The sequence below is a fragment of the Carlito syrichta genome, unplaced genomic scaffold (assembly GCF_000164805.1).
Source record: "Carlito syrichta isolate Samal-C Ts95f unplaced genomic scaffold, Tarsius_syrichta-2.0.1 Scaffold302587, whole genome shotgun sequence".
In the NCBI taxonomy this organism is placed as follows: Eukaryota; Metazoa; Chordata; class Mammalia; order Primates; family Tarsiidae; genus Carlito; species Carlito syrichta.
This window is the reverse complement of record NW_007246683.1, coordinates 306,128-317,295: the sequence shown is the minus strand read 5'-3', so window position 1 is coordinate 317,295 and position 11,168 is coordinate 306,128. Positions and strand designations below refer to the sequence as shown.

Below are 11,168 nucleotides of genomic sequence, written 5' to 3'. Positions count from 1 at the left end.
TACTTCAACATACTACTGGGAAGGTCTGCCAAAAGGAACAGCATCAATTGGTTGGGTAAGTCTAACTGGCAGCCATGGGTACTGACTGAGAGACCTAGGAAGCTGAACCAAGCCCTGGCAGGGAGAGGTTGGTATCGGAGGCCTGGGCTGATTTCTAATGAAAGTTTAAGCCCCAGTTATGACTGTTACAAAGAGAAGAAAAGTGGCTGATGATGAGCATGCAGCTCAAAGTAAGTGAGCTAAGGAGTATGTCTTTATCCTAAAGGTGTTAAGATATGATGGCATACACATTGAGACAGACACAGATTTAAAGCACGGACACTGATGCCGATGCCTCCAGAAACCAGGCAGGTAGCACTTCCTCCTTTCATTGATTCAGAGATACACATTTCCTTTGGCAGAGCACATTTCTGAAATTAGAATGCATATTACAACTTCCAGTCATAAGTGGTGTGCAAAATAGCAGCGTCTTGCAATCAACAGTGATTTAGATTAGATGAAATAAAGAAAATGAGTGGTGTGGACCAGGAAAATCACATCCCTCTACGCTGGGCTTTCAATTTGAAAAAGAGTGATAGATACAGAGACTTACTTTTATACAGTAAGAAAAACAATCCAAGAGCAGTGTCAAACGGCAACTACTTTTCAACCTCTGTGTCTAGGAACCAATAGAGAGTGGTGTGGCAACTCTTTTTTTTGGAGGTGGAGTCTCACTGTCGCTCAGACTGGAGTGCAGTGGCCGCTCCCGGCCACTGCAGCCTCGACCTGCTGGGCTCCGGCGATCCTTCCGCCTCAGCCTTCCAAGTAGCTGGAATTACAGGTGTGCGCTACACGCCTGGCTAATTTTTTGATTATTGTAGAGATGAGGTCTCTACAAGTTGCCCAGGCGGGTCTCGAACCCATGGGCTCAGGCAATCCACTCACCTCAGCCTCCCAAAGGCGCAGGATTACAGGCTGAGCCACCGAGCCCGACTGGTGTGGCAACTCTTAAACAGAAGAGTACCCTTGCCTCCAGGCTGTCGCTCTGACCCAGCAGATTATTGCCTATGGTGACATAGGTCTAATATTGACAAGCATTCTTAAGCTTTCAAAAAATCAGAAACACAGGTCTAGATATTTATGTGAAATTCCTAATTTAAAAATAATGGCTCGATTTTTTTAACTGGCAAAAAAAAATGTGTGCAAGTTAGATCCAGCTTATAAGTACTCAGATAATATATAACCTCTGTTTTATGGTTGTGTCATTACGAGGCAGCATGAAAGAAACCACTTCTTTTTTTTTTTTTTTGACTCCAAGTCTTACTCTGTCACCCAAAAAGAAGTGTAGGGACACAATCACAGCTCACTGCAGCCTCAAACTCTTGGGCTCAAGCAATACTCCTGCCTCAGCCTCCAGAGAAGCTGGGACTACAGGTGTATGACACTATGCCCAGCTGCAAACTACTTTTTACAGTTAAGCCAAGATAGAAAAATTTAAACCGTTCCAAAGTTTAACACTAGGTTTAGAGGCCCAGAATAACAATTATCGCAGGGCATATTACTCGTGTCGTTTTCAAACTTTCTTTTCTGCCTACCCCTAAATAGAAGATACAAAAATATAGTTAAGTCTATCAAAAATGTTGCATTCCCAATTATAAAAATATACAATCACTTTTTAAAAAGCAGGCTTAGGTTTCCAAAGCAACAGCATTTGCTTCCTACTACTGTAGACTGTGGTCATTGAAAGGCAGGATGGAAAACTACCAAATTTTTAGAAGACCAGGGTCCTGGTTCTGTGATGTTGTATAAGTAATTTAGGCTCTCCCAGCTTCACTGTCCTCATTTATAGAATGGCAATGATAAAACCTACCCTCTGTACCTTACGTGGTTGTAATAAGGGCTACATGAGATAAAATATGTGAAAGTAGAAAGTGTTATGTAAATATCAGATGTTGGTATTGCCCAAATCACATGGGTAGTTGGCACAGTACAGGTTCTTGAACCTCAGATTCTCCATCTCTGTCCACTGTTCTTCTAGACCACAGTACCTATTGAAGTGGTCATCTCATCAGCCAATGGGTGAGTAGATGAGGAAGCATAAGGTAAGAAGTCAGCCAGTATTTTGGGATCCAAAATAGAACTGAGTCTCTGTACAGCAGGGCTTAGGGAAAGCTCAGATGTGAAACCTGAAGAGTTGGACTTTCACATATTTAGGAGCTACCTAGGAATGAGAGCATCACCTGAATTGTAGATCAGCCTCTGTGACTTTCTCACAGTTTGACCTTTGGCTGCTTCCTTCTCTCTCTTTTTCATATTTTCAGTCTTTATTGTTTTATGAAGAAAACAAAACTCATTTCTTCGGGATGAATATCCTTTCTTTTAAAAATATAAAGCTCAATTTTGAATGCTTAAGGAGTCAACACACTTCATCTTAGTAACAATATCCAGTCTGACTGTTTCAATACTTAGATCCAGCCATCTTAAATCCTAATGGAAAGTATACATGAAATAAGTTATACTTTTTTTTTTGAGTTGGAGTCTCACTCTGCCGCCCAGGCTGGACTGCAGTGGCACACTCACAGACACCCCAGCATCAACCCGCTGGACTCCAGTGATCCTGCCACCTCAGCCTTCCAAGTAGCCAGAACTACAGGTGTGCGCTACCATATCTGGCTAATTTTTTATTTATTGTAGAGACAGGGGTCTCACCATGTTGCCCGGACTAGTCTCGAATCTGCGGGCTCAGGCAATTCACTCTCCTCAGTCTCCCAAAGTGCTGGGATTACACGCTGAGCCACTGCACCCGGCCAAGTTATGCATTATATAAAAAGGAAAAGAAAACTATTATATTTAAAAAGATGTCACTTGCAACCGGTAACATATTTCTAAGTTGGACATTTTAATATAAATTTTTTCCTACAATCTCAAATTCAATCTGATTGAAACAAAATTGATTGTCTTATCCAAAGGACCACTCCTCTTCATCTCATTACTTCTGTTTGTGGCATCACTTATTTTAGGGGTCAGTAAACTTTTTTTGAAAAGGACCATAGTAAATATTTTAGGCCTTGAGGACGATAGAGCTTTGGTCACAGCTACTCATCTCTGCAGTTGTAGTACAAAAGCTGCCATAGACAATATATAAGTAAGTGAATATGACTGTGCTCCAATAAAACTTTATTTTATAAAAACAGTGGGTAGGATTTGGCCTATGGCCATTCTAACTCCTAGAATCCCCAGATGAAAACATCAGAGTCAGTCTTGTCTGACTTCTTTTTAAAATTTATATATTCAAGCAGCTCTCAAGTTACAATACTTATTCCTTTCAGGAATCCCCCTCCTTGCTCCCTTTACTTCCCTTCCCATTGTTACTGTGCATCTGAATTCATTTCCTAGGATTGCAATCACATACTCAGTGATTTTTTTTCAACTGGAGGTAAGGGTGTAGCTATAGGACTACACCCATTTACTGAAGAGATAGGATTTCTTGGGGGAAGGTTTGTGGTTTTCTGTTTTGTTTTGTTTTTTTGAGTTGATGTCTCACTCTGCTGCCCAGGCTGGAGTGCAGTGACATGCTCACAGCTCACTGCAGCCTCAACCTCCCAGGTTCAGGCAATCCTTCCACCTCAGCCTCCTGAGTAAATGGGGCTACAGGTGTGTGCCACCAAACCCAGCTAATTTTTTTATTTTGTTAGAGATTAGGTCCTGCTATGTTTGCTGGTCTCAAACTCCTGGTCTCAAGCAGTCCTCCCTTCTTGGCCTCCCGAAGTGCTAGAATTATAGGCATTAGCCACTATGCCTAGCCTCTTGGGGGAAATTTTAAGAAGCATTTTATTTTTAAGAAAAATGCCTATTTTGTCATAATAAAAGCTGTAGAAAGTAAAACTTGATGAAGGCTTTTTGGATGGTGGGTCATAGTTAAAAATGGTTGTGGAACATTGCTCAGTGTTTTCCCAAGGTATGCAGTGCTTACAATTGTGGTATTAGGTGGAACACAAACAAAGTTTTAAAATATTTATACCTATGTTTATTTTAATATGTATTTGGGAGAAATGTAGCTAGCACATCAAACCCATAATACCACTTATTTATTAGGGAGAGGCTGAAGTAAGTGTTTACATTTTTTTAAGTGTGCAGATTTATTTATTTGTTTTATTTTATTTTATTTTGAGTTGGAATCTCATACTGTCGCCCAGGGTGGAGTGCAGTGACATGCTCATGGCCACCTCAACCTTAACCTGCTGGGCTCAGGTAATTCTTCCACCTCAGCCTTCCAAGCAACTGAAACTACAGGGATCCACTACCATGCCCGGCTGATTTTTTGATTTACTGTAGAGATGAGGTCTTGCCAAGTTGCCCAGGCTGGTCTTGAACCCATGGGCTCAGACAATCCTCTTACCTCGGCCTCCCAAAGTGCTGGAATTATAGGCATGATCCACCGTGCCTGGCAAGTATGAATCTAAAGAAAAAGTTAACAGTAGTGAGTTCAGATAGAATGCAGATACAGTTAAAAGTCATTAGGATGGCACTAAAATACCTAAGTTTGAAAATCAGTGCCATTTCACCTCCTGTAGTTTGACTGTAATTTCTTTGTCTACTAATTATGGATCAATGTCATGGGAATACTTTCATTTCTGGTTCCTGATAGAAATCTGGAGTGGCTCACCACTTCCTGCCCAGTAAAATCTATCAAACATAGCCAGAAACCAATGCCCTTTAGCCTGAAATCCAGCCTTCCACTGTTCTCCTGTCTCAGAGTTTCCCAAACAATCTTTTTAAAAATGTAGTTACATAAGATTTAATAGATCTTCATAAAAGATAATCTCATGATCAGAAAAGGTTGGAAAAGTGTTGTATACTATACTCCTCTGGAATATCCACAAGGTATTATACCATATTAAAAGTTTTGAGAAGACTGTGGTAAAGAAATTGTCTGTTTACCCATTTATTTGATCCCAGAATCCCCCTTGTGTGAAACCAGTGTTTGTATTTACCGACTCAACCCATCACCTTTGTCCATAGCCCTCCTTTGTGGAAAGCACATTATGTTCTGTGGCTCTAGTGTGCTGCAGAACTTGGCTTGGAAAATGCTGTTCTATATCCACGTCCCCCACTTCCCACACTCCAAATTGAACCACCAGAAGTTAGGCATATATTCATCTCACTTTCCCATTCCCAAGCCTTTGCTAATTATTCGTCCTACGTGGGATGCTTTCTCTTCTCTGTCCATGCTCTCTGAAATCTTTCTCAGACAAACAAGCTGAGTCACAGCAGCAGCAATGATTCCTGTTTTGAAGTCTTTCCACTTACCACTTTTCTAGCATTTGTACCCCCCTTGTACCATGCTAATATGTACTGGATCTTTTTACCCTGCTAGATTTTACATTTCTTGGGTTTACTATTTTCCATGTAGTACATTAGCCTGGCGCACTGTTTATTGCCAGAATTCAACAAATAGTTGTAGAATGAATAAAGAAATGAAATACACTAGGGTGAAATTCAAAATGTTATTTGTAATAAATAATAGAACTGGCATTTGAAGTATCCAGGCAGGTAAATGAGAAATGGGGAGGGATCGCTGAAAGGTTGATCTATGTGGATGATTAATTGGCATAAGTGTGCAATTTGATAAGTTTCAATGTATGTATACATCCATGAAACCACTATCATAATCAAGATAATTAAAGTGTTCATCACCCTTAAAATTTTCTTATGGCTTTTTATAATCCCTCTATTTCAGCCTTCCCTACATTTTTCTTTGCTCCTTTCTCCTCTTCACACAACCCACCCCCACCCCCCACTCCCAACCACAGTTCGAGGCAACCATTGATCTGCTTTTGGTCAGTATACATTGGTTTATTTAGATTTTTTTTTTTTGAAATTTTCATAAATGAAATCATCCAGAATATACTCTCTTTTGTCTTATTTCTTCCACTTGGCATAACTATTTTAAGATTTATTCATATTGCAGCATATTCAATCCTTTATATTAAGTAGTATTTAATTGTATAGCTATACCAGAGTTTGCTTACTCATTTACCTATTAACAGATATCTGTTTTTTGTTTTCTAGTTTTGGCTATTAAAAAGAAAACTTTTTGAATGATTGAGTGCAAGTCTTTTTATAAATATATGCTTTCATTTCTTTCATGTAAATATGTAGGAATGAAATGGATGATTCCTATGCTAGGTATATGTTTAACTTATTAAGAAAATGTCAGATATGGCACCAAAAGCAAGGGCAGCAAAAGAAAAATTAGATAAATTGAACTACATCAAAATTTAAAGCTTTTGTGCATGAAAGGACAGTAATAACAGTGAAAACGAAGCTCATTGAATGAGGGAAAATGTCTACAAATCATATATCTGATAAGGGGTTAAGATGTAGAAAATATGAAGAACTCCTACACATCAAAAACAGCAACAAAGAGAAACCAGTAAAAAAGTAGGAAAAGGATTCAAATGGACATTTCTCTAAAGATATACAAAGACTGCCTGAAAAGATGTGCAACATCACTAGTTGTTAGGAAAATGTAAATCAAAACTACCATGAGATACCACTTCAGACTCATTAGGATTTTATTTATTTTAATTTTATTATTAAAAAAAACAAATGTTTTAATGAGGATGTGGAGACACTGGAACGCTTGTGCACTGCTGGTGGGAATATAAAATGTGCATAGCCTCTATGGAAAACAGTATGTTTCTTCAAAAAATTAAAAATCGGATCATCTGATCTAGCAATTTTGGACATGTACCGCTAAAAATGAAAGCAGAAACCCAAAGAGGTATTTGTACACTCATGCAGCATTATTCACAATAGTCAAAAGGTGGAAGCAACTCAGTGTTCATTGGTGGGTAAATGGATAAACAAAATATGGTATATAGTATTTAGCCTTACAAAAAAGGAAATTCTGACACATGCTACAACATGAATGAACTTTGAGGACATTATGCTAAATGAAATAAACTGGTCACAAAAGGACAAGTGCTTTACAATTCCACACAGAAGAGGTACCTAGAGTAGTCAAATTCATAGAGACAGAAAATGTGATGGTGGTTTCCAGAGGCTGGAAGGAGGAGGGAATGGATTGGCACCATTTACTGAATACAGGGCTTCCATTTTGCAAATGAACGAAGCTCTAGTGATAGTGGTGGTAATAGTTGCACAGCAGTGTGAATGTACTTAATATCACTGAGCTGTACATTTTAAAATGGTTAAAATTGTAGATTTTGTGTGTATTTTACTGCAATAAAAAAGAGAACTTGCTATACTGTTTTCCAAAGTGGTTACACCATTTTACATTCCCAGCCAGTAGTGTATGAGAGTTTCAGTTGTTCTCCCCCTACCAACATTTAGTGCAACCATTTTTATCATTTTAGCTGGTGTGAGTGATATCTCATTGTAGTTTTTTGTTTGTTTGTTTGTTTTTTAGATGGAGTCTCTGTCACCTAGGCTGAAGTGCAGTCACATAATCATGGCCACTGCAGCCTTGACCTGCTAGGCTCAGGTGATCCTTCCACCTCAGCCTTCCATGTAGCTGGAACTACAGGCACACACCACCATACTCAGCTAGTTTTTTTATTTATTGCAGAGATGAGGTTTTACCAAGTTGCCCAGGTTTGTCTCGAAACCCTGAGTTCAGGCAGTCCTCTTGCCTCCACCTTCCAAAGTGCTGGGATTCCAGGCATGAGCCACCATGCTTGGCCATTTAATTGTAGTTTTAACTTGCATTTCCTTGATGCCTGATGATGTTGTGCATAAAGCTTATTCTTATTTGATCTTGGTATATCTTCCTGTGATGAAGTGTTTGTTAAAATAAGTTGCTCAAGCCGGGCTCGGTGGCTCAGCCTGTAATCCCGCGCCTTTGGGAGGCTGAGGTGAGTGAATTGCCTGAGCCCGCGGGTTCGAGACCCGCCTGGGCAGTGAGACCTCATCTCTACAATAAATCAAAAAATCAGCTGGGTGTGGTGGCGCATGCCTGTAATTCCGGCTACTAGGAAGGCTGAGGCGGAAGGATCGCTGGAGCCCAGCAGGCCGAGGCTGCGGTGGCCGGGAGCGGCCACTGCACTCCAGTCTGGACAACAGAGTGAGACTCCAACTCAAAAAAAAAAAAAAAAAAAAAAAAAATAAGTTGCTCATTTTTATAGTGAGCTGTTTTCTTATTGAGTGTTGAGAGTTCTTTATATTATTAAGATACATATATTTTATAAGATATATATTTTTGACAATATTTTCTCCCAGTCTATGGCTTGTTTTTTAAATTCTCTTAACAATTTCTCTTAAAGAACAGAACTTTTTAATTTTGAGATCTAATTTGTCATTTTGTTATTTTTATGATTCTTTTTGATGCTCATATCTAGAAAAGCTTTGCCTAAACCAATGTCACAAGTGTTCTTATAGCAGTTTTTACAGTTTTAAGTTTTAAATTTAGTTCTATGTTCCATTTTGAGTTAATTCTTGTATATAGTGTGAATTGAAGTGTTTTTATTTTGTTTTATCTTACATGTGACTATTAAGTTGTTGAAGCATCATTTCTTAGACAGAATTTTCTTCCTCTAATGAATCACCTTTGTACATTTATCAATAAACAGTTATTTGTGTGGGGGAGTCTATTGTTTAGAAACAACTTGTTAATTTCTACCAAACCCCAAACCAAACCAAAACAAGAAAATCCATGCAGAGATTTGGATTGGAATGGCTTTAAATCTATGGATCAATTTGGGGAGAATTAACATCTTAGTAATAAGTCTTCCAACTCATGAATATGGTATATGTTTCCATTTACTTGGACCTTCTTTGATTTCTCTCTGTAGTATCCTGTAGTTTTAACTTTTGTATAGATCTTAGCTTTTGGCAGAATTATTCCTGTTTCCTATTTTTGATGCTATTGCATATGATACTGTATTTTAGTTTTGATTTGATTACTCATTGATGATATGAAGAAATAGTATTATGCATAATGGTCTAGTATCCGACAGCTTTCCTAAACTCACTTAGTAGTTCTAGTAATTTTTTTTCATATTCCAATAGATTTTCTATATAGTGATAATAGAGATACACCATTTATGAGTAAAGGCAGTTTTACTTCTTTCTGATGTGGATGACTTTTATTTCTTTTTTTGACTGCATTAGCTAGAAGCTCCACTCCAATGTTGAATGAAAGTATTAAGAATGAACCTCCTTGTCTTGTTTCTGATCTTACAGATAAAGCAGTCTTTCACTATTAAGTCTAATGTTAGCTTGAGGTTTTCATAGCTATCTTTTATCAGGTTAAGTAAATATAATTCTGTTGCTATTTTGCTAAAAGTTTTTTTTATCAGGAATGGATATTAGATCTTGTCAAGTGCTTTTCCTAGTTGATTGAAATGATCATAAAATTTTCTTTTTTATTAATAGTATGAATTACATTGACTGATTTTTTAAATATTAAATCAGTTTTGCATTCCTGAGATGAACCCCAATTGGTCATGATGTATTTTCTTTTTATATATTGCTGTAGCTTAATGTGCTAAAATTTTGTTTTGAACTCTTGCATCTATGTTTCTGAGGCATATTAGTCTACAACTTTCTTTTCTTGTAATGTACTTGTGTTTTGTTTTGGTATCAGGGCCTTATAGGATGAGTCAAAAATATTATCTCTTCAATTTTCTGGAAAAGGTTGTATGCAGTTGGTATTATAGTTTCCTTCAATATCTGGTAGCATTCACTAATGAAGCCATTAAGCCCTGCAGTCTTCTTTTTCACAAGGTTTTTAAAATACAAATTCAGTTTCTGAAAGGACATTAGATGAAGTCAGTATACCCAATGAGCAGCATTTTAACATTGCCTTGCTTTGTCATTTTTTTCTAGCTGTTAACTTTAATTTACCTACTAATCACTAGCCAAGGACAGAACCGGTTTCTCAGAGGTAGCTATTGATAATCGTTTTACAAACCCCTCCCAAGCTTGTTTTGCAAACAAGTTAACCTAATCAGCCCTTCATGGCAAACCCCCTAAACATGGCAACAATCATGTGACTAGCCCAACCCATCTGCCTGCTATCACCCGATGTCAGTACCTGTGCTTACTTGCCCTTTGTGAGGATGTGAAAAAGAACACCATCCAATCACCTTAATGACCTGCCTTCGTTAAAGGGAATGTTTAAAAGCATTGAACTTCAAGCAGCCATTTGCCATTGCACTGGGTCGCACACCCCCTGGTGGGTCTGACCTAAAATTTTGGAGGTCCCACCAAGATTCTGGCCTAAAAGCTTCTTTAATAGATATAGGTATTATTGAGTTAGCTATGGTAATTTGTGTCTTTTAAGGAATGTGTCCATTGTGTGTTATCAAATATATTGGTATAAAATATTCATAATATTTTCTTCTTAACCTTTTAATATTTATAGAATCTGTAGTGATGTGATCTCTCTCATTCTTTTTTTTATTGTGTACAACATGATGTTTTGAAATATATATACTAGGGAGGGAGACCCCGAAAAATGGAATTTATTTATTAAGAATTGTGCATTAGATGTTTAAACTTCAGTCACCTTCAAAATACCCTTCATTTGATGCAGTACACCTAATAAGACCCTTTTTCCATGCTCAAAACAGTTTTTGAACTTGTCAATTTTGTTACCTGATAGAGCTTGTGCCGTTTTTTGTTTGTTTGCTTGTTTGTTTCACCTCTTCCATATTGGCAAAAATGTTTCCCTTTGAGGACTCTTTTCATCCAGAGAAACAAAGAAGAGTCACTGGGGCAAGATCTAGTGAATAGGGAGGGTGGGGCATGAGGATCATGCCATTTGGGATCAAAAGCTGCTGAACACAGCACAGTGTAGGCAAGTACTTTGTGTAAATCACCCATCCTCATATGGCAAAAGGGCAAATGTGTTGAAAGACTCTCCAAAAAAAATTTCACGGAAGCTGAACGTAGCCTCTCACAACAACACTGGATGGTACACTGATGCCGGTGGGTTCCAAGAACATTTACCTAGTAGGGGAGCCTGTACTACAAGAGGCCTGCCCTCCAAAAAATAATTCCATTTTTTGGGTGTGGGGGTCCCTCTTCTATATTGTGAAATGCCTAAGTCCAGTGAATTAACATATGCATTACCTCATATACTTATTATCTTTCATGCTGAGAACACCGAAAATCTACTCTTAGCAATTTTCTAGGAGGCAACACATTGTTAGTAACTATAG

At 38.1% G+C, this 11,168-nt stretch overlaps 1 protein-coding gene across 1 annotated transcript in view; it reads left to right on the top strand.

Moving 5' to 3' along the window:
- Positions 1–23: 23 nt before the first annotated feature.
- Positions 24–11,168, top strand: part of TTC23 (tetratricopeptide repeat domain 23) — a 109,738-nt gene continuing 98,593 nt past the window's right edge. The window contains exon 1 of the mRNA XM_008056970.2: positions 24–230. Within this exon, the coding sequence (XP_008055161.2) occupies positions 179–230 (52 nt within the window). The 5' untranslated portion in view covers positions 24–178. The remainder of the gene's footprint in view (positions 231–11,168) is intronic.